The 27,255-nt window shown below is 47.4% G+C and overlaps 1 protein-coding gene across 2 annotated transcripts in view; it reads right to left on the bottom strand.

Annotated features, from left to right (window-relative positions):
• IFT172 (intraflagellar transport 172) overlaps positions 1 to 27,255 on the bottom strand; it is a 1,173,227-nt gene that overhangs the window by 697,511 nt on the left and 448,461 nt on the right. The window contains exons 18-19 of one of the 2 annotated variants that reach the window (XM_085613307.1): positions 23,261 to 23,368; positions 10,720 to 10,804 (exon numbers count right to left, since the gene is read on the bottom strand). In XM_085613307.1, the coding sequence (XP_085469433.1) occupies positions 10,720 to 10,804; positions 23,261 to 23,368 (193 nt within the window). The remainder of the gene's footprint in view (positions 1 to 10,719; positions 10,805 to 23,260; positions 23,369 to 27,255) is intronic. The other variant, XM_085613308.1, reaches the window with a different exon arrangement.

Raw genomic sequence — 27,255 nt, forward strand, 5'->3', positions numbered from 1 at the left:
TCCCCCGGAAACAGATGTCGCCAACATTGTCGTTCTCCCTAAAACACAACCGCCTTAGTCCAACTGTATCGACTACCGCCCAATCTCTCTTATAAATACAGAGGGTAAAATATTTGCCGCAATCCTAACCCAACGGTTGAGGCCCTACTTTGCCAAACTGATCCATTCCGACCAATGTGGGTTCATACCAATGCGTGGGACTAGGCACCGTCTCCGACGTCTCCACCTGGCCTTGGCAAACTGCCAGTTACTAACTCCCTACCTGGTACTACTCCTCATTGACTTCGAGAAGGCCTTTGACTCCGTGGATTGGCGGTACCTGGATGACGTGCTGGCCGAGATGGGTTTCGGTCTATGCTTTCGCAACCTGGTGAAGGTTCTCTACACCCAACCTCAAGCACGAGTGCTCATCAATGGGGTACTGTCAGAAGCATTTCCCATTAGAAAAGGAGCGAGGCAGGGATGCTCCCCTCACTCCTCCTTTTCGCCTTAGCGATGGAGCCCCTGGCGAGTCTCATTCACTCGGACAACCGAATTCAGGGTTGGAAATGGCCCAACTCGGAAGAAGACAAAATCGCCTTGTACGCAGACGACGTCTTACTGTTCCTTGTGGAGTAGGTCTAATCTGGTCCACATAGTCTCCGGGCGCTGCACTCCTTCGGACGGGCCTCCGGTCTGAGACTTAACCCAAGTAAATCGGTCTTGGTCCCTCTACACTTAACTTGAGACTGCTTCGATTGGCAATCCACAGTACCCATCAGGCGGCAGTCCTTTAAATACTTAGGGATTTGGATCGCAATGCTCCCTGATCTCGCCTGGTCCCATAACATAATCCCATCGGTGAAGAGAGCTAAGGAAGACCTCTGCAAATGGCAGATGCTACCACTGAACACCCTAGGGAGGGTCGCTCTTTTTAAAATTATGATCTTCCCTAGATTCCTCTGTGTCATTCAAAACACCCCCTTCTCTTTCCCATGGGCCTGGTTCAGAGAACTAGATAGCCTAACCACTTAATTCCACTGGGGTTGGCGGAGACCTCGTATAGCCTTGGCTCGATGCCGAATCTCACCCTTTGACGGGAGCATAGGGATGACTAACTTATACTTATACTACCTGGTGACCCGCCTACTCACACTGCATGACTGGTTTAATGGGGGATGGTCTGACCCGGCATACAGACTCGAATTGAGCGAATTGGGTCTACCTAGAATCCAAACGATGATGTATGGGTGGCCCACACCTAGAACTCGACCTGTGGTGACACAGGCTGTTCTTCTGGCCTGGCGGGCTTCCTTGCGCCACACCCACTGGACAAACAAACTGACCCAGTACACACCACTCTGGCATGGCACGTGGCTTAGGGGTGTTAGCGCACTAAAAGGATTCAGGGCATGGGACCTCATTGGGATCTCCCAACTTGGGGATGTGTGGACCGGCGAGTACATATGCACCTTTCAAGATCTGAAAACCAGGTACTCCCTACACCCATCGCAGTTCTACAGATACTTGCAGCTACACCATGCCCTCCACACATATACCGGACAGCACAACGCTACTCGAATATAGTCCTCCAGAGGCGCAAACTATGATGGGGAACCCGGGAAGGGGGGAATTTCACATATTTATTGTTCCCTAACCAACAACATCCCAACTACACTAGATCAGCTCAGAAGCCAATGGGAGAGCTGGGTGGGACCACTTGAGGAGGAAGATTGGAGGGATGCACTGATGGCACCCAAGACGATCACTGCGTCAGCTAGGCTCCGCCTGATCCAACTGTACTATTTGCATACAGCCTATTTAACCCCCAAACACCTCCACAGTGCTGGCTTGAACCCGACCGCATCCTGCACGCTCTGCGGCCAAGACCAGGTAGACTTCTTCCACATGGTGTGGACCTGTCCCCTCTTGGTGCAGTATTGGGGGTGTATAGAGCAGGAGCTCATGGAGGTCTTGGGTTGGGAGGTCCCACATAACCCATTAAACACGGTCCTGGGGATCACAGACTGTCTGGATGGGTCGAGGAATGACAAGCTGTTCTTCAATATGGCCATGATCGTAGCCAAAAGAGACATAGCTGCCAACTGGAAGCTTCCCAGCCCACCTAGGGTCGCGAAGTGGCGCAAGGGAGTGAACTGGTGCGCAGCACAAGAGAAGCCCCTAAATGAAGCTCGGGTCTGTCCGACTAAACACCGTAAGGTTTGGGGCAAATATTAATACGTTTTACTCGATTGACGGTATGTATTACTTGGGACCTCTCTGGGTCACAAGCTACCTTGGTTAGCATCCAAACAAGTGTGGGACTTTGCATCATTACTGAGATCTACTCTATCGCTGGTCTTTTTATTTTTGTTCAAAATTAATGAAATTGTTTATCAAAAAGAAACAAAAAAAAGAAGGGGGCACCATCAAGGACATATTCACAAAGTCTGCAGGTACCCAGAATGGAGATGGACAGATGCCACTCGGTAGAGCGGCCTCACAGGACAAGGAGGAACTGGAGGCCCTAGTCTCACGCCCATATTTGGAGACCTTGTTTGCCTCACTGTGAGACAACCTCTTGGAGGTCAAGAGAGACATAGTGCGTGTACTAGAAGCGGGTTGAAAGGAAATGACGGACATCGGTGACAGTTTGATGCGTTAGAAAACCATGAGATATCCGGGATGAAGAAGTAGAGCAATTGCAACCTGTCCCTCAGATCAGCAGATAGACCTACCGGCCCACACAGAGGATTTGGAAACGATATACGAATAAGTGGGGCCCCACGAGCGGCGGAAGAGGAAGATATCAAGGCCTACATGTCTGCTCCATTCACTAAGATCCTTGGGGACACACAAGCGTCTGAGATTCGCCTGGACAGAACCGCAGGGTGGGCCAACCGAGTGCTGGTGAGACACGGCCTACTGATATCTTGGTTTTATCTACCAACGGAGGTGTATACCCTGTATGCCGTTTGACATCACACAGAAATCGGAAGTGGATTGCCGTATTTGAATTACTCATGGGATTGTACTAGTGGATGTGAGCACCACAGAAGAGCCTTTTTTAGTCCTTATAGGAATCCTGGATTTTAGAGAAGATACAAGCTATTTATGTCGTGCATTCGGGCCATATAATTAGAGGGAGTGGCCACATCTATATATTGATTTGGACCGTATTTGAATATATGTGGATACTTGAAGCGCTCTGATATTAGTGCTGACATCTCATCTAAGACACACATAGGAGTAAGAAAAAGAGGAATTCGCAAGTCCTTCTTGGTTTGAATTGAGGCTGATTCAGTCTAGTTCTTGAACAATATCAAGAATCGTTTTTTAGCATTTGGGAGTTATTGTCCTTTCCTGAAGAAGGTGACGGTCAAAATAGAATGCCCACCGAAACGTGTCGATGCACTATTATGAAGGTATGCTGTAAATCTATGTAGACAACTGGTAAGATTGACAATTTCCCTATAATATAACAATTGATCTATGTGAGATTTAGTAGTTCTTTCTGTGAATAGGAATTATTTTCCTGCTTGTCCTCCCAATTTCTAATTGTATTCTTCTTTTGTTGTTATTTGTATGTATGTTTTTTAATTGCATTAACCATATTGGATCACATATGGTTTTTTAAATTGTTTCTATGATGAATTCTCAATGTATGTTTTATTATGAGTAAACATTGTACACTGAAACGCATATATATTTGCTTATTAAATTTGTACCATTTTTATTTGAATCTGCCATTTGATTTCTTTGTTCCTCTGTTTATGGTTTGTACATTGGTGACATAGGGAGTCTATCGTAAGTGTGGTTTTATGCATGTGCATTTACCCAAAGGGGGTTCTTTTTGACTAAGGTCTATTTTGGTACCCTTCTCCTTTGGTTTTTGGGTCCCTCTCTTTTTACTTGAGCTACTGATATCTTGACCTGTGTTCATAACTTTCCCTAAAAGGAATGGATTCTCCACACAGCTTGAGAATCACCGCCGATACAGTTTCGAAGTCATACACTGCATTTGTTCCAGGATCTCTCAGCCACCACACTTCAGAAGCTGCAGGAGTTCCGCCCTGCTACAGCATTACTCAGATACAAAAACGTTCCATACTCCTGGAGGCATCCTCTCCGAATCCTCTTTCGATGGCATGACCAGCTTCATCAATCCCACTCCCTTACTGAGACATGTAAGCTCTTGCAGATTGAGGCGCAGGAGGAGTCCAAGCCGGGGTTGGCGTCCGGGGGGGGCGCAGACCTGATGGGAGCCCGAGATAAGCCTCTCCCGGTCTTGGGAGAGCCAGGCCAGACTCCACCATGATATCCTCAGAGAGAAAGGCTCCGCTGGAAAGTTGTCTGAGGATTCTGTGTCCAGAGACCCCGCCTGAGCATGTTGCCGCTTCATCTTGGGGGGCGGCTGGGGGTGGGGGGCCACATTTGGCTTGGATGTGATGGTCACAGTCCCACTCTGTCTTTTCACAACTCTAACGTTTGATGCTACTGTCCCCTCCTTGTTCCAGGGACACTGGATCGTTTTAGTTGGGGTGTTCTTTCAGGGGTGCTCATCACTAGGTCTTAGTCATGACTCCTGCACTTTCCTCTACCCACCTTCAACTGTTAGGGGACCCGGACTTAGACTCAATAAACTTCAATAGTTGGCTAACTTCTGCCCTTGATACGGTTGCCCCCCTCAAACCCACCAACTCGTCAAGACAAAAACCATCAGCCCCCTGGTTCTCCCGTGAACTCCGTGTCGAGAAAAGCCACTGCAAAAAATTGGAGTGAATCTGGAGATTATCCTACGATCTCACAGCTAAGTTAGTATATAAAGCTGCCCTAAAAAATTTCCATAAACTTAAACGCACTATTATGAGAGATCATTTTATTAACAAAATTCACTCTGCAGGTAACTCGGCTAAAACCCTCTTTAACATTGTACAAGATTTTACCAAACTTGCCATCACCACTAGTGTAGTCCCCCCTACCTTGACCTTGTGCAAAGGGCTATCGGATTTCTTTCAGGATAAAATTCATGATATCTTTTCCACCTTAGCCCCCCCCACAACATAATCCAGAGCCTACTACTGAGTTTGGTCAGAAATGACACTTTGACCACTTTCCGTCCTATCTCTCCCGATGCCTCACTTCAAAAACTTTTAACGTGCAAATCCGGTTCCCCCAACGACCCTTGCCCGGCTCAATTTTTCAAACTCCTGCCACCCCTGATCAACACCCCACTGAATCAGATCTGGAACGCCTAAATGTGCTCTGCACCTTCCCCGCTGTGTGGAAGCAGGCTCTTCTGGTGCCAATCCTCAAAAAACCTGATGCCGACCCTACCGTTTAAATAAATTATAGACCTATTTCCCTTTTACCGGCACTGGCAAAAATTCTTTACAAAATAGTTCAGGAACACTTTTCACCCACTTGGAATCCCGAAACCATTTTCATGACTCTCAGTTCGGCTTCAGAGCCGGCTACAGTACTGAGACCGCCCTTCTCAAGGTCTCCGAGAGCATCTGTGAGAGCGTCGATTCAGGCAAAGCAGCCATGCTAGTGCTTCTCGATCTGTTCGCGGCATTTGATACGGTCTCCCATCCTATCCTCCTGGACAGATTAAGCATTATGGGTATTCAAGGCACGCTCCTGTCCTGGATCCGGTCTGATTTGGGAAACCGGACTCAACAAGTTTTTGTCCGTCCTTTCGTGTCCGACGAGAATCTCCTACTCTGCGGGGTCCCTCAAGGCCTTGAGTGTGCTCCCTTTTAACGTCTACCTATCCCCCCTTGCAGCGCTGGTGGAATCCTGCGGGGTGAGGGTGATCTCCTATTCTGACGACACCCAACTGGTGTTTTCTTTTGAAGAACATTCCAAAGCGGCATTCTCTAATTTTAGACACTGCCTGAGTAACATCTCGGCGTGGATGTCACTCAACACTCTTAAGCTTACTTCGGACAAAACCGAGGTACTCTTCTTCAATCAAAAAAGTCCACCTCCCCCGACTCTGTGGTGGCCACCTGAGATGAATCCCCCTCCCAAGCCGGTTGACTCGGTGAGGAACCTCGGTTTCCGGTTTGACAATGAACTGTCCTGCAAAAATCAAATTACACAGGTGTCCTCCTCTTGCTTTGGGAAGCTCTGCATGTTGCGTAAATTCCTCCACTTTCTTCCCCTGGAGTCCCGTCGGACGGCAATTCATGCTCTAATTATATCCCATCTGGATTACGCCAACAGTCTTTACCTGGGGGTGCCTGCCTACTTGATTAGGCGTCTACAGATTGTACAAAACGCTGCAGCCAGAGTGATTTGGACAACCTTAACCTGGTCTTCCATAATGAGTTGGACCATTTGGCCCAAAGGCAGGGTACGGCGGGAGCTGTTACTGCGGGGGATGCCATCTGGCTCCAGGAGATGGGATTAAGGGATCTCTGGTGGGATAAACATCCACTAATGCGACATTACACCTTTTATTCCCACGCACATAAATCATATGCCCGATTAGATCACTTCCTGGGTTCTTGAGAGGTGCAGATGGCAGTCAACTAGGTGGAGATGGAACCGTGCTGTCTGATCACTCTGCCATTTTGCAGGACCTTACACTTCTGAGTGGCAACACTATCACCCATACCTGGCAGCTGCGAGAGACCCTCCAGCATAGACCAGAGGTGGTCCAGCAAATAGAGAAGGCAATTGGGGATTATTTGAGGATTAACAACACCCCTGTTACCACAGTACTGATTGTCTGAGACGCCCTCAAGGCGGTCACATGAGGAGAGTTTACAGCCATCTCAGTTGCGGACAATAAAATAAGGCGGGATAAGCGTGCAAAATTACAGCAGCAGGTTTGCGAGTTGGAACGCATCCATCACCGTACAGGGACCCCTAGAATGTGGCGTCAGCTGAGTCTGCCCGGAAACAACTAGCAGGGTAGTATCTAGATGGCGCAGAATACTCCATTCTCCGTCTCAAGCACTCCTTCTATGTAGGGGGGAACAAATGTGGAAGGTTATTGGCAAATAAACTAAGGGCCCAACGCCAAGCCACCATGGTAGACACCTTACTGACGGAAGAGGGAGCTCTTGTTGAGGGGGACGGGCCTTTGGCGGCACGGTTCAGAGAATTCTATAGAGACCTTTATTTCACACAGGCGCTTCCCGCCTCTAACATAACTATTTATTTAGGAGTATTCAGAGTGACCCGTTTGACAGAAAAGCAGGCAGTAGGATTAGATGGTCCGATAAGGATAGAGGAGGTCATATCAGGGATATCGAGGCAGAAACTTTTTAAATCACCTAACCCAGACTGTTTCCTGGCGGCCTTCTATAAGGTCTTCTGTTTGCTCATAGCTCCGCACCTTACTAGAGTATTTAACTCCATGACGAGTTCAGCCTCGCTACCTCCATAAATGATGGAAGCTTCCATAATGGTCCTAGCGAAACCAGGCAAAGACAAGCAGCAGTGTGAGTCCTATCAGCCCATTTCACTCTGAAATATTGATGCAAAATTATTCACGGGCATATTGTCAGCCCACCTTGCACCTTCAATGCCCCGATTGGTGGCCCCTGATCAAGCGGGGTTTATCTCTAACAGACACTGCGCAGACAACACCACATTAATTTTACATCTTACAGACAAAGCCACTTGTTCCCAGAGAGAAGTCATGCTACTTTCTATCGAAGCGGAAAAGGCGTTTCATAGTGTTCACTGGCCCTACTTAGCTGAGGTGCTTGCACACTTTGGCTTAGGAGAAAGGTTCTGCGTCTGGATTCCTAGTGGTTATGGGGAACTAAAGGCCTCCATCAGAGTCAATGAGAGAAGCTCAGCCCAATTTTTCCATACTTCGCGGCAGGAGCTCCTTGTCTCCCCTACTATTTGCGCTCTATATGGAGCTGTTTGCCCAGAGGGTCCGGGATAACCCGAACATCACAGGGGTAAGCTTTGGGGGGTGAGGAACGTTATTACACTATACACTGATGATGTTATTGTTTCCCTAGACAAACCTAGAGAAGCCCTTCCCAGTTTCTTGGATGAGGTGTGACACTTCGGAGCGGCATCAGGATTATCTCAGTCTCACCAACCGTAAAGGACTACTTGACCCAAAATCACTTGATTCAGTGGACTTTGAGATCTATCCCATACCTGGGTATCCAACTGGCCCCAACTATCGTCGGGGTCACACGGACGCTCTAGACTCTACAAGAAGCCCTACAGCGTTTCGTGTGGGCTGGTAAGCGACCCCGAATAAAACGCGATCGCAGTTGGCATCCCCCGGTCGAGCATGGCCTGGGAGCCTCATGCCTTCTACATTATTTTCATGCGACATAGCTTTGGTATTTGGTGGAGTGGTCTCGCCCGAGTCGGAAAAGGCGTGGTTATTCATGGATAGGGCACTGACAAGAACAGGTTTTATGGAAGGGTATGTTTCTGGCCTGCACTCACCACCCTGTAAATCTTTTTGTCGTTGATCACCGTGCCTACCCTGAGGGTTTGAGATAGTCTGGCGACTCGGAGAGGACTTGCGTTGTTTCCTTACCCCTTAAGTCCAGTTGTGGGAAATTAAGACTTTACCACAGGTCTGGATAGCACACTGTTCCGAGCTTGACAACAGGCGGGATGCCAGTCTATAGGCCACTTTTTGGATGCGGAGGCTCCCATCCCATTTGCAACACCGCGTGCTGACTTTGTGATTCCGGAAGGTGAACGGTTTTGATACACGCAGATCAGATACTGGCTAATGCAGCCGTTAATATGGGAGGCCACACAATGCTAACTGACAAAATTTGAGTGTTGGCTTATTAGCAAAGACTCAGATAGGGGCCTTATTACTGAACTATATGGGATGCTGCTGAGTGAGGAGTCTAGGTCGAAGTCCCCTGCGCAAGTCCGGTGGGAATTAAAACTTGGCAGACAATTGTCCCCCAAGGAATGTCAGGATGTTTATTACCATGCACGACACACAGCGTCTAACACCTCCAGCATAGAGACTGCAATGAAAATTGCCACGTACTGGTACCTAACCCCAGTCTGCATGCATAGAGGGAATCCAGCGCATACTGACAGGTGCTGGAGGCATTGTGACTCACCTGGAACTTTGGTATATATCCTGTGGGAATGCCCTTGACTAACACAGTTTTGGAATGAGATCCTGACTGACACTGACACTCACTTTTAAACTCGGCTACCCAGATTCCCTTCATATATCATATTGGGACTTTTCAACCCACTCACAATCCCACTTAAACCCCGAAGGGACAGACATATAGCTTTGGCATTGGGAGCGGCACACCTATCAATTTTAGCCTATTGGGGAACAGACAAGGTGCTGTCCCGGCAGAATTGGCTACACCGTGTTTGGCATCTCCTGGGGATGGAGAGGCTCTCTTTGACACTCACGCAGCAAGGGGATGCATACTGGGATATCTGCCAACCATTTATCACGCTCCTCTCCCAGGAGCTTACAGAATTGACCTGTCCCAGATATCGGAGGTTGCTTTGACTGACTAGTCAAGCAGAATGAGCTACTCTGACAATCAGTCTATGTAAACCTCTGCTAAAACACAATCTCTCTTTTAGTTTGAGGCTGCATGAGCACCCGGGAGGGAGAATGTTGAGGGGGGTGGGGAGGAGGAACAGGGGGAGTTTATTGAGAATGTTGCTACTTTTCAGGGTGAAGTTGAACCTTTGAGGTGTCACAGCTTTATTGAGTTTCTCTGCTTCTTTATTTTCTTATGCAACAATAAAAACAGATTTAAGCATAAAAAGTAGTTTCCTAGGCACAAAACAGTGGCTTTCTGCAGGTTAACCACTATGAAATGTTGCGGAACCTAATGTCTTGCTTAAAGTTCATTTTAAACAGGAAGAACAGCAAAGGGGGAAAAGGCCATTTTTAAAAGAAAAGTATAATTGAAAATAGAAAAAGCATAAAACAACAGTAATTAGGACACAACAAAAAAATCCACTCCATAATTGATTGGATGCATCGGACATCTTGCTTCCTGTGATAGGTGCCAGGTCCTAAAAGAGGACCAGTGACGTTGCATGGGTAGGGAAAGGGGTAGGTTTGCAGATGGCACTTATTCATTGGTAAAACCAAACAAAAATGTAAAGTGACATTGTTTTTTTGAGAGGTCTGTAGGTACCGACCACAGTGTACTAACAATTCCCAGCAGTCTGGAAGCAGGGATAGCACAACAATGTTTCCATTTTTGTTTACCATCATCTCTTTAGGTAACTGTAGCGTATGTCATCATCTAAGAATATTTACCTTGACGTACCCATTTGTTTGTTTAACTGTCTGCAGCTTAGTTAAATGCCATGGCCAACCTCTCACAAACTGGAGCTGGATTATGAAATATGTGCTCATGATTCTTCAGTGTTTCACCAGAAGAAACCTTAAGGAATTTATAGCTTACATACAGTCCATAAGGCACTTCATTCTATAAACGGAGCCTTTCTTATTGTCCTCTTCACCACACATACCGACCAGCAGGATCCTGTTTTCCCCATGAAACCAAGTAATGAGTCACCATACCTTATGCTAACCAATGAAACTACCTTCAATAAGCTATTTGCCCCAGTGACAATGATCTGGAATTCACAAAGAATTCCCAAAGAACCTGGCCACTTCTCTTTCATAGCCTAAGTGAGCTAAATCCACAATCAGATATCCTGTATAAGTGTTCTAACGAAAATAAATCTTCTTTAGGTTTTACACACTAAAAAAAGAAAGCTTCATAAACTTACATATTCTTTGGCTGCAAGATCTGCTATGGCGTTGGTCTCATTGAGAAATCGAGCCTTGGCAACATCCCCTAAAGCAGCAAAGCACCTGGAAAATAGTGTGTGGCAAACATGGAATTATCAGAATACCCCACAAGGATTAGATGCAAGAAAATAAATCAGACATAAGCAGTCACAAAGTAAAGCATTCCAGGATATAGAAATTCAGAGTTCAGAACATGTTGACACACATCTAAAATATGAATGCTGAGTGTCTCTCAAGACAAGTCCAGGTACAAATAAAATAAAATATGTACAATAATGTTTCAGGGCTCTATGGGATTCCAGGACACTGAAGCCCCAGACTGCTGAAGAGTTCTTAGATGCCACAGAACCTCCATGTGATATTCAATAGTCTTGATTATTTACATACTGGATGTACATTATTCTATAAGGAAAGAAACAGAGATTTGGGTTCATTTCTATAAGCACTAGTTACCCATCACAAAATCAATACAAGCGTAGAAGGCACAGAAATGTGTTAAGCGTAATAAAAACATTACCTTGAAGTCTTGATTTATTTCTTTTTTGAAATAGTGGATTCACTTATCTTCATCCTCCTAAAACGATTTTCAAAATTCACTCTGAGGATTCGGCCTGAGGACATCAGCCTGGGCCTCCCTTCCATCCTCTCCTCTGCTCATAGTCAGGCGGAGAGCGGGTGCCCGTCCGGGCGGATCGTCGAAACTGTGAGATTCTGGGGGCCCGGGGAGCCGAAAGGAGGAATATCCCCCATGGTCCAACCTGAAAAAGGCCCGCACCAATTAGTAGCACGAGAGGGCCGACTTAGCTACCAAGCGGCGAGCGACAATGATGGTCCTCTCCCGTTCCATGGTGCCGACCTGAAGAGCCGGACGCAAAAGAGGGTGGGAGCTCTGAATCTGAAAAAAGACCCATGGGGAAAGAGACTCGGGATTTCTTGCTGAGGCACTCCTACCCCCAAGAGGCCCTGAGCCTGAGAAACCAAACGTAGGCCAGGATGGCCTTTGTGGTCGAGAGAAACTGCACACCCTGGCTGAGCAGCTGACCAAAGACCCACATGACCTAGTGGCCGGGATGCCGTAGAGAACATAAGACGGAGATCTGCTGTGAGCCCGGTCTGCCACGTGGACGCAGGCAGAGGGGTCTGGTGTGCGAGCCGGGTAGGGGCGACAGTGGAGGTGCCCGTCAATACAGTACTACTGCAAGCAATTTAATCTTCTAGAGAAGCACTAGAGGGCAAGATTGACAAAATCTGTACCGATGTCAACCTATTGAGACAAGACCTCTGTAACATCTCTGAAAAAGTCACGCTAGCAGAGCAACAATATCGGAGGTAGAAGACACTTCCCACACCTTGCGAAAGGAGGTGACGTCTTTATCGGCCGCCATGAAAGAAGTAGCCTAGAAGGTCGATGATGCCAAAAATCGCTTGTGCAGAAATAACCTGCGATTCATTGACTTTCCGGAAGCATTGAAGGATCAGATGCGGGAGCTTCTCTGCGAAAATGGCTCATGGACTCACCACCAAATGCACAGTTCTCCTCATGTTTCATGATCGAAAGAGCCCACAGGATATCAGGTCAGAGACCCCCAGCTGGAGCAACCTCCCCCCCGAACCGCCCCCCCCCCCCCCCCCCCAACTCTTAATCGCGTGTTTCCTGAACTATCAAGATCGGGACCGCATACTCTGCGAGATGCGACGGATGGGAGAGAGTCGAACTGCTAACACCAAAATAAGGGTGTTCCCGGATTGCTCGAGAGAGAGGTGCAAAAACAGCGGAGAACATTCGACTCGGTCAAAGAAAAACTACGAAACCTCCAGATTCAGTATATGCTACTTTTCCCAGTCAAATTAATGTTCCAAACCAAAATGTTCTTCTTCCAAACACCAGAGATGGTATTGAATTGGATAGATGAATGCCCAATCAAACAGCAACCAAGAGATCACATGGCACTGTCAAAGGGGGTCCCCGCATTGGAGAGTAGGCCCAGATCACAAAGGCTAAAATTGAAATGCAGCTCGGGACGTTCAGGCGAGTCAACTAGAGCCACCCCGTTCAGAAGAAGAAGAACCACAGAAACTGCAATTCAGGTCTCAGACTCTGACGAAAATCAACCACAGGATAGAAATGGGGAAAAGTTTTTTAAGACCTTCGACTGACTCCGACAGTGACCACTCGCTACTACAAAACATCACCCACCTGGAGGAACCAGATCCCGGCACAACGGCGCATGAAAACCTGCCACCGATACGATAAGATGGCAACGAGGAAGGATGAACAATTTTGGGCCAATCGAAGGCCGAAGGGACAGTAAGCGGGCGTTAGGCGGTTCTCCCCCTTGTGTGTGTTTTTTTTTGCCTTCTTCCTTTTTGTTGCTCTCTTCTTTGTTCTCCCTATCTTGCTCCACCTCTCATACAGCGACTCTCTTGATACAAAACAAGGGATTCAAAGTAGAGCCAAAAGTTATTCTACAATCAAAGTTAATATCTACTGCTGAATCGCAGGGACAGAGCGATAGGAACACACTGAAGTTTGAGGGAGGGTGGGCAACGGACCTCTCCAAACCATCCAAGACACAGTTGGTCATGTTGACCCAGAGGGGAAGGTGCGTGGGCGTAGTTGGGGGGGCTGGGCGGGAGAGGAGTTGGGGAAGTGGGAAACAATTTGTTAGGTTAAAGTTGAAGATAGGCAGCATGTCCAAACAAGAGCTCAACAGAGAATTAGGGCACATAGGAAACATACTAAAACATGCCGTTAGATATCCAAGCCAGCAACCAAGTGATACATGATCACGGTAGTTACTGTCATGTCCTGGAACGTAAACGGACTGGGAAACAAGGTGAAGAGAGGCTTATTAGCAGCACTCATTAAACGACTGAAGCCCAAGGTGATATTCTTCCAAGAAACTCACTTGAAGGGAACGCAGTGTAGATTCCTGGGTAGGGGGGCATATAAAACGTTGGCACACGCAGGTTTCTCCACAGGTGCCTGGGAAGTCGCAATCTTAATTAGGAAATCTTCACTATTTTGAGTAGAACGCACATGCATAGACCCCAGTGGGACATATGTGGCTGTAAAAGGGATCTGGGACAGAAGAGATATCACGCTGATTAGTGTCTACGTACCCCCACGCCTACAGGCAAACACTTTAGAAAAACTCAGACATCCTCCTGCAGGCAGGATCATGTGTTCACTTAATAGGAGGAGAATTCAATGATGTCATGGACCGCCATTGTGCTAGGATAGATTTATATACAAATCAAATGTATATGCTGTACCTGTAACGAAAACAATAAAAACAGTTCTAAAAGAACAAGTTACTTACCCTCGGTAACAATGTATCTGGTAGAGACACAGTCTAGCAGCAGGTTCCTTAATTTAGAATATCCCCCAGGCGCCCGTCTGCATCTGGAGATTCTTCAGTAGTACCTCTGCACGCCTGGGGACGGTGTCGCCTGGCTCCGCCCTGACGTCGTCCACGGATATGACGTCAGTGGAGCCATATAAGCCCCTCCTGGCGCGCTGACTTCAGTTTCCTTCTTTTCCGCGTCTACAACGCTGATCCAGGAGAAGCGGTTCCTCTGGCCGGTTTTGGTTTTTAGGCCTTACCGAAGCCTTTTTGCATCTGGGAACAGTGTGCGATGCCTTCGGGCTTCAAGTTGTGCGAGAACTGTGTGCGGCACATGTCAGCGACGGATCCGCCCGCAATCTGTATGTGGTGCTTGGGAGAGCACCACGACGCAGAAGAGTGCAACACCTGTCGGCAGCTGAAGTCCCTACGGGAAAGTCAGATGAAATTGTTGTCTGCCCAGTTGTCCCGTTCGGAGTCCAAGCGTCGCCGGTCTCCATCTCAAGCTGGGGCTCCTGTTCGGGGCAGGTCACGGAGTCATTCTCGGACGGCGCTCACCTTCCAAAGGTAAGCACAAGAAAACGTCGCGGAGGTCGTCGGCCTCAGGGAGTCATGACATCGGGGCCCGCTGCGCCCGGTCTTCACCGTACACGGCCCCTCAAAAGTCGATCCCCACCTACCCACCATTTCCTGGGGCTGGGACGACTAGGACCCAGATAGAAGCCTATTTTCAGACTTTGCACCCCCTCTCCCTGACACGCCTTTGGGCCCCACAGAGTGGGAAGGGACTCAGACCGGAAATTTGCAGGCGGGTTCGCCATTAGCGCCACTCGAGTGACCGGACTCTGGTTCCTGAATCGCTGCGATGTCGGAAAACAGTCTGGAGGGACTTCTCAGTCAGACTTCGGGCTGCAGTCCACCTGCTGCATCAGAGCACAGCCCTGTTGGGCTCCCTGCGGTGACGTCTGCTGTTGCTGCAGCGGCGAGCTTAACTCTGAGTCAACGCTGTTCCACTCCGCAGTCTCCCATCGCGGTGGATGTCGAGTCAGAACTTGTGCCTGTGGAGCGCTAGTAGGGTCTTGGTCCTCCTCGGCCAGCAGAGTCTTTGCAGTTTGGTGGACGTGTTAGCCTGGAGCCATCTTCTACTGATGACCTGCTGTCGCCACCTAGGATTGCCACGGAGCTAGCAGCGTTTGAGAGAGCTGTTCACAAAGCTGCGGACATCTTACAGGCCAAGCCTCCATCAGTCTCTCTGCCTTCTGATCCCTTGCTGGACTTGCTCCACCAGGGAAACGTGGATGTGGAGCCCTTGCTGCCTTTTGGCGAGTCATGTTCAACCGTCTTCTAAGGGCTTGGACGAGGCCCTCATCGGGAGACCATGTGGATCGTGCTATTGCACATCATCATTGCCTGGCTCCAGATGACCCTGTCTGTTTGTCCCTCCACCCTAGGGCTCAAGGGCTGGTCGTCCAGGCAGCCTCAGTCTCATTGTCCTCCTCCTCTTCCTCTTCTCCATTAATTCCACCCACTAAGGAGTCGCGATGGTTGGAGACATGTGGCCGGGACGTATTTGCGTTCACGAGCTCAGGCCTTCAGTCTTTGAACATGTCCTGCGTGTTTGCATGAGCTACTTTCGCCCTGTGGGACTCAGTTGAGCACCTCCTTCCATCTCTCCAGAAGGCCTTTGGGCTGATCGGGTTCGGATTCTCTACGATGGTCGTGAACTGGCACAGTTTACCATCAAGTCAGCCATGGACACCACGGACTCTGTGGGTCGGGCTATGGCCAGGTCAGTGGCTCTGCGTCGCCATGCTTGGCTGCGTGATGGTAGTTTCCCTGCAAATGTTCAGGAGCGTCTTCAAGAGTTGCCTTTGATGGGGCGCACCTTTTTGAAAGTCATGCAGACTCTGCAGTCAAGCGTCTCATGTCTGGTTTTCCGTGATTACGTTATTCATAGTCCTTGTTACAGACTTCTGATCTTGTTGCGTTGGTTGCAGTATTGCTTTTCCTTGGTATCCATCTCTGGGTTCAAGCTGTTATTTCCCAGACGGACTGCACTGCTGACCAACTGTTTCTGCCCTTATTTTTTGACTCCTCTGTCTAGGAGCTAGTCTTAAGCGGTATTACAGTACTTTTTGTAGGGATGTGACATACCCTATTTGGGGAATTCGTTGGTTATTGTATAACCATTCTGCCTTGCAACAGGAAGTGTTCTTCCTGAGTGGTGTGTGTTCGATGCTCCAGGTCTGTTCTTCCTGGATGACAGGAAGAGCTCTTCCTAGATGGTGTATTCAATGTTCCAGGTCTGTTCATCCTGGATGGCGTAGGCCCTGCCTGAGGATCCCGCGAGGTCCTCTTGGGGTTTGTTCTGTTCTTTCCCTGTAGCGAATTTTCCTACAATTTACGCTGTAGGCTTCTCGTGTTACGGCTGTCCACTGCTGTGCGTCTTCTCAAGGGTGACGTAGCTCTTTCTGGAGCTTACAGGTTTGTATTTTACGATTAGTCCGTCCTTCCCTCCTGCCTCTGAACAGTCTCTTTTCCTGATTCAGTTCTGATACAGTATGGTGGTACACATACGTTCACAGGTACTGGTGCCTGCTCATCCGAACTGAGCCACAGTGTTGGTTGCGTTCTATTCCACATCTTTCATCTCTGGTGGTGAGAAGTGCTTCTGCCGTGGTCTTTCCTCATGACTCAGACTCTCTTTGGGTTTGTGTGCATCGGCAGTTGATCCTATGCCAGACGTGTTGCTTTTGCACACTGTCTTGCCCCCAACCTCTTTGTCCTACGCACTTCCCAGGCAGGGACACAGGTTTCTCTGCCCCTTCTCAGTCAGGGACTCGGGTCCCTCTGCTCCTTGCCCAGCGGGGGCTCAGGCCCTAGGCTCCTGACCTCTGCCGATGTCATCCTTAGCAGTTTCCCAGTGCAGGGATGCTCATGATCATTTATGCAGTGTCTGTATGAGGTTCCATATACATATTTCTGACTGTATGTATATATGCCTAATTGTGTTGTGGAGTGTTATGTCCTGCTATAGTCCACATCAGTGCTGTGGGTACCCATTGTGTGGGCTCCTGTATTGGTCTTGGGTATGCTCTTCGACCATCTTTGCTTTAAAAAAATAAAAATAAACAAAACAAAACATATGTATGTGTGTGTGTGTATATATATATATATGTATATATATAGCGAGAGCGAGAGAGAGAGAGAGAGAGAGAGCGAGAGCGAGAGCGAAAGAGAGAGCGAGAGCGAAAGAGAGAGCGAGAGCGAAGAGAGAGAGAGAGAGAGAGAGAGAGAGAGAGAGAGAGAGAGAGAGAGCGAAAGAGAGAGAGAGAGAGAGAGAGAGAGAGCGAGAGAGAGAGAGAGAGAGGGAGAGATATGTAGGTTTATTATAGATATATATAATTATATCTCATTTCATCTATACGCACTGTTTGACGGCACACATACTTGTTTCTTCCAGGTTGCAGTATCCTGGGCTTCTTAGCCCCAGATTCTCTCTCTCCTTATGAGTGAGCCTTCGTTGTGTGCCCTATTTATGCCGGTATCCCTACCCTCTGAACCTTCGGGTATAGTTGGTCAGGAGGACTACAGGTTATCAGTCAGCGGACAGCCTCCGATTGTGTGGGTTCTGTCGATTCTACTTTTGTTGCACTTGGCATATGTGTGGTGTGGTTTCCACAGTTCACACTGTCTGCTTAGGTGTATCCTATTACCCACATACATGTATTTTCTTGTAGTCATTGTTTTTTGTACATCTCTACAGATTGCCATCTGTCTGTACACCCATCATTCCTGGCATCCACTGTGGTGCATGCTCATTTTGTACAACATGACTCTCTAGCTGTTTTGTCCTTCTCTGGGACTTTCTTTGGTTTTGCAGATCCATGGGATTCTGTGCACAGTTAGACTGTTTATTCTGATTACAGCAGCTTACGGATTTTCATTGTGCACTGTGCACTTGTACTATCCTCTGACGGACTGTGTACCATTGTCTTTCCTTGTTACCGCTCCCTTGCAGAGCTTCATGGGTCTAGTGCCAGCCTTGCTTGCACTTGCTGCCCCCACCTATTTTAGTCAATCTTTTGACGAAATAGTTCTCTTTAGAACTTGGTGGGTTTCAGTCGCAGACCCTCCTCCAAGGGGGGTATAGCTTTGGTATCTATTCTAAGTTAAGGAATCTGCGGCTAGATGTCTCTATCAGATAAACAAGTTACTTACCTTCATTAACTAGGTATCTGGTAGAGGCACAGTTTAGCCGCAGATTCTTTAATGCCCACCCATCCTCCCCGCTCTTCGAGGACCTTTTCAGGTTGGGTTCTTACCCACTGGTCTTTCTACCAGTGATCTCTGTTTTCTTGCGTGTTTTGTATACTTCACAACCTTTCCAGGTCATGATGTCCTTTTCTGTATACCTGTTGCTTCCCCACGTATTCTCGCTCTCGGTGGTGGGCTAATGTCTCCATCCACGCTCTTGCACTCTGGTTCTTTTCCAGTGTGGAGATTGGTCCATTCCTGCTCCCTCCTCCCCTCCCTGAGACCTTTTCTCCATTAGTTGGAGTCTATTGACTGTGCTACAGTCAATTGGTCACATGTAGTGCGTATAATCTGTTGTTGCAGAAATATTGTCAGGTGCCCTACCAGTCCTGCGATTACAGTCTTGTTGCCTTAACAGTCATGTGGTTGCAGACTGCTTGTCGTTTACCATGGCATTCATATCCATAAATATTTTGCCTCACAGAGGTATGGCTCTTTGCTACTGCAAGACTGTTTCTGGGGGCGAGTACTTGCTCTCTTCCCTCAGTTACTTGGGGGGGGGGGGGGGGGGGGGGGGGAGGGGGAAGAGTTTCTTTCACATGTATTGTGATGTTTCTCATTTTCCAATTCTTGTCTTTGTTGTTTTAAAGCTTTTTTTATCTTTTTTGGCACACTGTTCCCACACTCATAGTTTTCGAGGGACTCCGCGTTGTGGCGAAAAGAAAAAAAACGTTTTACAGTAGAAAACTGATGTCAGCACGTCGAGAAGGGCTTGTATGGCAGGCTATCTCCAGGCAGGCCCGGAGGTGAGAGCGGCCTGCCTGGAGATAGCCTGCTCGCGGAGAGCACGTTGCCCCTCCCGCAGAGGCTTTGGAATTATTGGCCTCTGGAGAGTCTCCCCACAGCGGACCCTGGGGAGTGCGAGAATTGAGTGCGCCCCCCCCCCCATCCCCTGGTACGAGCAATCGGTGCCAGGGACAGCAGAGCGCGGGAACAGCATCCAGCGTTTATTGCCGGATTTGAGGAGAAGGAGCAAGCAGTCTAGCGTAACGGGTTGGAGCACTATGGTTGCATTGGCACCCATTCGCTGGCAAGAAGTGGCGCCCATCGGAGCACAGCGCTGGCAGAGGAGGTGAGGAGCTGGGGGGAAGGGGCCTCGTCGGGGGTCAGGGCATGAGCAGCGAGCTCGGGAGTGGACTGATTGCACACAGCTTAGCAGAGGCCCGTAGGGCCTGCACTGGAGGCCGATGGGGAGTTCAAGGTTGGGAGCGCAGATCATAGCTACTGGCCCTTCCACTTTAAGTGGCCCCCACGTCGCAAAGAGGGCACAATAGCACACAATGGGAGTGATGGCCTGACAGATTTCACCAGGATTGAGGCACTGAGAAGTTACCTAGCAGCGCGGGACCTGGACCGGCACAGATCCAGCTTCACAGTTCACAACTGACCCCTGAGCTCTCCGATCACTGCACCCTCTTCCTTACTCAATCGTATCGGGGGCCCGGCCTCCCACCCCCCTGAGGCACATCGATTTGACACCCTGCGATTCTCCGACCGGGGCAGCGACTGGACTCTACCAGCACGCTCGGCATCACCCTGCTGCTCTCGGGGTGATAGGTGAGCAACAATGGCGTCAGCCAAAGCGAAAAAGGATTGTTCCGTCCGTGACCTGCACCTGAAGAGCACTGGTGATTCCCAAGGGGACAAAGAACAACTGGGGGAGCAGAAACCATCGGCGGAGGAGATGGAGCCCAGTCCAGTGACTCGTGAATTCCTGGAGGCTTTGTTCACCTCATTGCGAGAAGATCTTTGGGCTGTAAAAACAGATCTGCAAATGGAGCTCAGAGCGGTGCGTCGAGATGTCAACACCGTTGGCGAGAGTGTGGTTGCCAGAGACAAAGAAATTGAAGCCCTCCAACAGGAAGTTATCCGACTACAAGACCAACAGATCGATTTGCCAGCTCATGCAGAAGACCTTAAAACAGGTCCAGGCGGAATAACATCCGCAGCCGTGGGTCCCAACAAGCGTGGAGGGCTCGGACCTTGAGGGCTATGTCCAGGTCCTGTTTTGCTCGTCTTGGGCACCACAGCAGAAAGCGTTGTTAAATTTGACTGGTGTCATAGGGTATGCCACCCCCCCCAGCCCCGCCAGCCTGCCCTTCTTTCTGCAGATATTATGGTCTGTGTGCACGGTTTCAAAGTAAAAGAAGCTATACTCAAGGTAGCCCGAGAGGCCAATAAGCTGCAATTCAGGGACTATCAGGGACTATCTCCGCAACTCTTTCAAGACCTTGCAGCAAGCACTTTACAGAAGAGGAAGGACTTTTGGCCCGTGACTCATCTGCGAGCAGCGGGCATCGCCTACTCATGGAACCACCCATTTCTCCTTATATTCTGCAAACTCCATCAACTACACTCCATTGCCGAAACTTGTAAGATTCTCAACCTAGATCTTGGCGATCAGGCCCCCCGTCGATCCCCGGTGGAAAACAAGGCCCCAGACAGAAACCACCAAAGACTGCGACACATATCCAGTTTTGATCGCCTCCGCCCTGATCTGGACATAATTGTTAAAGAATGGTTGGCGGTGCTGCAGCCCCTTTCTGGTGTGGGGGGAGAAGAAGCTGACCCTCCTACTGAGGCATCACACAAACTTTTTGGGTTGATAGGTTATTTCAGTTTGGTGGGGGCAAGAACATCAAAGCTAAATGCTGTTGCCAACTCGGCTGTTCTCCTTTGTACTGACCTTACTTCTAGGATGGGCTATGCTTATCTCACATACGTTAACGTTTTTAGTTGCTCTGTTCTTTAGTCCTCCATGCACCTGAACACATGATAGAATCTCCCTTCCACTGTGTACCACTAGCACCACAAGGATGATCAGGCTGGCACTTGCCCAAAGTTTTAAGTCTTTCTTCCTTCCTTTTGATCCCGGTATATAATTAGCCTCAATGTTCAAGGCCTCAACAACCCCATCAAAAGATCGGCGGTGCTTTCCTTGCTGGTGCACATACAGCGAGACATATGTCTGCTTCAGGAGACACACTTACTTCCAAAAGATACACACAGAATGCACTCTAAGGTTTCCACAGCAATTCTGGTCATCGAGGAAGTGGAAGAAGGGGGGAGGAGGGGGCATTCTCTTCTCCAGAGACATGGGTGCTTGAACTGGAATCTAAACATAAAAGCACCGAGGCGCCCCGGCTTTGGAGGCAACTCGAGAGAGTGCGCCTTCAACTTAAAAGCCTCGATCTGGATAGAGATGAACACGCAATGTTAAGTTTAAAACATAAATACTACATGGGTACTAACAAAAGGAGGCCGTACGCTTGCGCATCACCTCTGCAGTAAGCAATTTGCGCAGGCAGTTAAGTCAGTCCGGACAGCCTCCGGAGCAGAAGTGGTCACCATGAATAGCATCACAGACCCATTCCAGGCCTACTATGCTGAACTTTACTCACGCGATTCTCCTTGCCTGTGGGACCCACAGGCATACTTAGAGTCGGCTGCGATTACCCCAGAACCCGAAGCACTAGACAGGCCCATACGCATTGAAGAAGTGATTTTAGTGATTATTCGCCGGAAACCTTTGAAGTCACCGGGACCTGACGGGTTTGGTGCGGCATTTATGAAACGTGCTGCTCGGATCTCGCCCCCATACTCACTCGTCTATTTAACTCCTTCGCCGAAAGGGGCACATTCACAGATTCGATGCTCCAAGCTTCCATTTCAGTCATCTCCAAGCCCAGGAAAGATCCACAGCAGTGCAGCTCATACCTCCTGTTTGCTAGCATCCTATGCCATCGGCTCAATCAATCCCCTGATGCCCGGCATCATAGATCCGGACCAGGCAGGGTTTATTCTCCTTGGGCATATACATGCTCTACATGACAGTCTATCTATGGAGTCTATGCCAGTTTGTATGCCTGTTGGCACAAGTGTTTTCCCCTTTCTGCATCTCAGGTGAAGCACCAGACACAGAGCAGAAGTGCAAGAGACTTGCAGATGTCAGTCTTAGCTTTGGCTCACACAGGGTTCTGTTACAGTCACAATGATACTATTATACACTCAAATGTGCCATCGAAGAGGTCAACATGCTACTAAACAGTGTAGCACAGGCACAAGTTATGGATCTGGACACTTAACTCAGACTGGCACAAGGAATGGAAACATGCCATCTACCATGGAACCCAAAATCTATCAGCACAGCATGCAGTTTCACCATATATAAGAACCAATCAATCAGACTTTAAAGTAGAGCTGCCAGTCCGTTCACAGGTGAAGGCATGCTGGGGAGAACTGAAGAAACTGTAGCCTTGCACAAAATAAAATCAGTCAAAGAAAAGGCACAAAAACGTGTACAATGCCAATCCCTTAAAACCAAACAAAAGGCAGCTGTCTGAGCTGAGTGAGATGCAATGGCTAATGTAGCGGAAGGCCTAATATGTCTGACTTTGTTCCATTAAACTGGAAATTTGTTGTGGTTACATCAATTAGCCGCCTGGCTCAGAGATGACAAAACTTCCAATCAGTTAGAAGCTGATTTGGAAACTGCAAAGAGGCCAGGCTCAAAAGACCAGAATATAGGCCACCTGCCTTGCTTATCGCATGCACCTCCATCGCATGCACCTCCAAGCTTTCTGTTTCCGACAGGTCATAACCTTAAAAACTGCATTTGTGAGACAACATGCTATAAATTTCATAATCTAGCCTCTACCCTCAGGAATCGCTCCATGCACCCAGGAATTTGCTTCTAGCCAAACCTCATTTGGGAATAGCTAAAAACACCCCCTCATCGTGCTGCAGAAGATGCACAGAATATGGAGACACATTTGTGTGTGTGAGGCCTGCTAAAATGACACTAGCATTGCAGGCGGAGGACAAGCCAGACTACTTTAGCTATTCCTAATATTACCTCTCAGCAATGTGCAGGTGCCTCGACTCCAGTGCAAGTTTACTGAGAGTCTTCCACATCGCCTCTGTTTCCAGGGACATTTCCAGGGTCTCCAAGAAAGCAGTCGCTCTAAAAAACAGAATGTTCAGGGAGAGCTGAAGTCAGATAAACAATGTGCGTGTTTCACCAAAAACTGAGCAACACCCTGCTGAATCTCAAGTGAGGACAAAAAGTCACTGGTCTACACTGTCATTGCGAAGTGGTTTTCTGTCTCTTTGTTGTAGCTCTGGAGCTCACGTTACAGATCTATGTATTCATTTCCAACTCAACAGTGTTGCGCAGAATCATTTCAACCCGGAGTAATGTTTACGTATTTTAAAAGTTCAACTTTAGTTGATTTTGTAAAACAGTTTCAATTGATTTCTGTATGTTTCTTCTCTGAAATGCTTCCCCTTAGAAGTCTAGGTTTGGTTTCATTGCTACCCTCTCTCTGGTCACTGGATAGAAGGAGGCAAGAGGTAGTTTTTCTTATTCATTCATCTTTAAATTATGACACCTGTAGGCATTATTAAAGGTTACAAATGTTATTTTTAAACCCCAAATCATCACTAAATACCTAAACTTCTTGCATTGTAAATATAGTTTAATGAATCTACAACTTGAATAGGATCCACGCGTACAAAAATATATTAACAAACACTATTATCCATTTCAATACATATAGGGAAACCTAAAACACTTTAAAAATCCTAAAACATATAATTTCAATTTTAGGATGCATTAAAATTGATAAGCCCTTGCCACATAAAAAATACCATATCTCATAAAAAGAGGATTTACAATTTGACAACACAAAGTGTGGTGTTGACCAGGTAAAAACAACGTGGTCAAAATCTTGAACTCTATTATCACATAAATCAACAAGCCTATGATTGGTATTTAGTTTCTGCCAAGCCTCTGTGACTATTGTTAACAATAATCTATTCATTCTAATTAATCAAAATAATCGACGTACGCCATAAACTATATTCAATATCACAGAAGAAGAGACAATAACATCATAGATTCCCTTTTGTATTAAAAAACGAAGTTCGTAATGATCTGAAGCACAATTAATTCTATATTGGCTTTTAGTTCTGGCATTGTCATAGCCTCCAGATCTTCTTGTTGAAGATCCGAATTGGCCAGGGCAAACAAAGATTCCGGCAGAATGGGCTAGCTTCTCTTTTCTTAACAAAATTCTCTAAATACAGCAATCTTCATAGAATTCTTCAGGCAGGGAATCCATCTAAATGCCATATGGCCATATGTCAAGGGATTGGTGGGTGAGCTATAAAAAAAAATCTGCTTGTTAAAACATCTTTACATTATGCCCCTCCGAGGTTACCAAGACCCCTTCAGGTCTACCTTGTCTAGTGGTAATGGGCTCCAAAAGTGGGGTGCAGCATTTCGGGTAGAGAGGAGCAAAAAGAGAGGGGCCTTTATATGTGAGTTTGTGGTCCTCATACTGGCAAGCACTGGGTAAAGCCGTGGAGGTGATGGGTCTTGTATGGAATATTTAAAAACAAACTTTTGCTGATGTGGTAGTGCTGCACACAAAGTCACTGAATTCACTGCCATCTGTCCGGCTGAATGTGGAACGGAGGAATAAAAAAACGTGATGAATGGAATACTTGAATTAATCTCAGCCACTGGAACTCAAGGCTGCTTCCCAGTCCATTGTTATTTTGTCCACAATGCCACGTCAAATTATACCCAGAAATATGCAGGCAAGCCTCGATGGTGCTCCAATATAAACAATCCAGCTCGAACTACCAAGCCAGGTCCTCTTTGAACTGCAACATACACAATCCAAGACCCGTTTCAGCCTAGTTGAACCTCTTTAGTTGGGTGCTGCTTGGTTCCAGTCAAAGAATGAGTACAGGACCCACGCCTGGGCATACATACGCTTGGCACTCATGGCATCGCAATGCGGAATATTAAAGAACGTTGAATTGGTAATTCACTAATGGTAATTACTCACAGCCACATTTCAGTCCATTGTTTTGTTGTCCACCATGCCACATGAAATTAGACCAGCCATACTGCAATCAGCCTTGAATATGCTCCAAAAGGAACAGTTCGACCGGAGCTGGTGAACAGCCAAGCCAGCTCCTCCTTGAACCAGAACGCAACCAACCAAAGACAGTGTTTGGCCTAGTTGGGCATCTTCAGTTGGATACAGCTTGGTTCTAGTGGCACATTTGACCATACCCAGTAGGTCAAAAATGGACTGGATGGTTTATGCGCTAATGGCTGAGATTATTTCACACATCCCTTCCATCATCTTGTGGGTTTACTGTTTTGTGATTTGTTTTAGTTGAAATATTAAATCTGATATAGGAGTAAGAGTAGCATTTTTCCTGACAAGATCACGGGCACATCATTGTGTAGAATAGCTTTGCAGATATGAGCAAAGTACCAAGGGCACTAAAAAATTAAGGCTTCAGTCATTAGACAACCTGTGTTTTGAGGGTGACCTACAAAGAGAAATTCTATTCCATCACCCAAGCTAAAGCTACTGACGGATCCCTCCAGTGAGTAAAATAAAGAATTTTGACTTTGTTCTCTAGGTGGCAGATTTGAATGTCAAGGAGAGCAAACTTCTGATAAACTTTGTTATTTCCCTGAAGCAGGGATCAAGTAAGTATTTGGAGGTGCAGGAGAAGTCTTACATGAGTGGTTCAGTGGTATTTTTGATATGTTAGATTAAACGTTTCATTCTCTGGAACTTCTACTACTTTCATCAAAATTTCCAAGTGAGCATAACTACATGTGCTGGTTCAAGGGGTATACGTTCTTGGAGAAATAAATAAAGTGATGACATACTAACTAAATACTCAGTACAGCAGCGAGAGCGCTAGTAGCTGAAATGAAATAGTAACTTGTACAGTAATATCAACTTTGTCATCAACATCAGTCCACACAAATAAACGGAGCCACATAACCTCAGCCACATAACTATAGATGGGCAAACCACATCCCACAAGGTAATTTACCAAGAGGTAGTCAATAAGAAATCTGTGGTAAGATGTAAAATTCATCACAAACAATACTCCTACTCTATTTCCTTATCTTTTGTAAGACTCCCATAGCGGTGAGAAACTATTAATTGATGGCCCACTACAAGGATCTCAACTGCCCCAAAAGCTGAAATAGTACACCAGTCCTATGAAATGAAAGTACACCAGTCCTAGGAGATGAAAGAGTACACCAGTCCTAGGAGATGAAAGAGTACACCAGTCCTAGGAGATGAAAGAGTACACCAGTCCTAGGAGATGAAAGAGTACACCAGTCCTAGGAGATGAAAGAGTACACAAGTCCTAGAAGATGAAAGAGTACACCAGTCCTAGGAGATGAAAGAGTACACCAGTCCTAGGAGATGCCACCTCCCAGGTAACATTCATTCTCAGAAATGGTTGTTATGTTATGTTATGTTAAAGTTATTTCTAAAGCGCACGTACACCCAGAGGTTTCATGGCGCTATGGCAAAGATGTACTAGATCAGGAGGTTACTGGTAAGCTTGGACAAAAAGAAAGGTCTTGAGAAGAGATCTGAAATGCGGCAGGGAGGTTTCAAGTCTGAGGTCCAAAGGAAGGGAGTTCCACATCTGCGGTGCCAGAAAAGAAAAAGAAAGTCCGCCGTGTTTTTTCCGCTTGAAACGAGAGGGGGTGAGAAAGTTGGAGTGTGACGATCGGAGTGCACGGGTGGGGGAGTAGCGAGAAATTAGAGAAGAAATGAAAGCAGGCGCATTACAGGTAAGGGTTTTGAAGATAGTGCAGCCCAGTTTAAACAGACAACGTTTGTCAACCGGGAGCCAATGAAGAAGTTTCAGCAGAGGACGGACGTGTTGGGTACGTGATTGGTGAGTGATGAGGCGGGCAGCCTGATTCTGGACCAACTGGAGTCGGTGAAGTTGATAGAGGGGGATGCCAACATAAAGGGAGTTGGCATAGTCTATCCGTGAAATGACCAG

Source organism: Triturus cristatus, chromosome 6 (assembly GCF_964204655.1).
Source record: "Triturus cristatus chromosome 6, aTriCri1.1, whole genome shotgun sequence".
In the NCBI taxonomy this organism is placed as follows: Eukaryota; Metazoa; Chordata; class Amphibia; order Caudata; family Salamandridae; genus Triturus; species Triturus cristatus.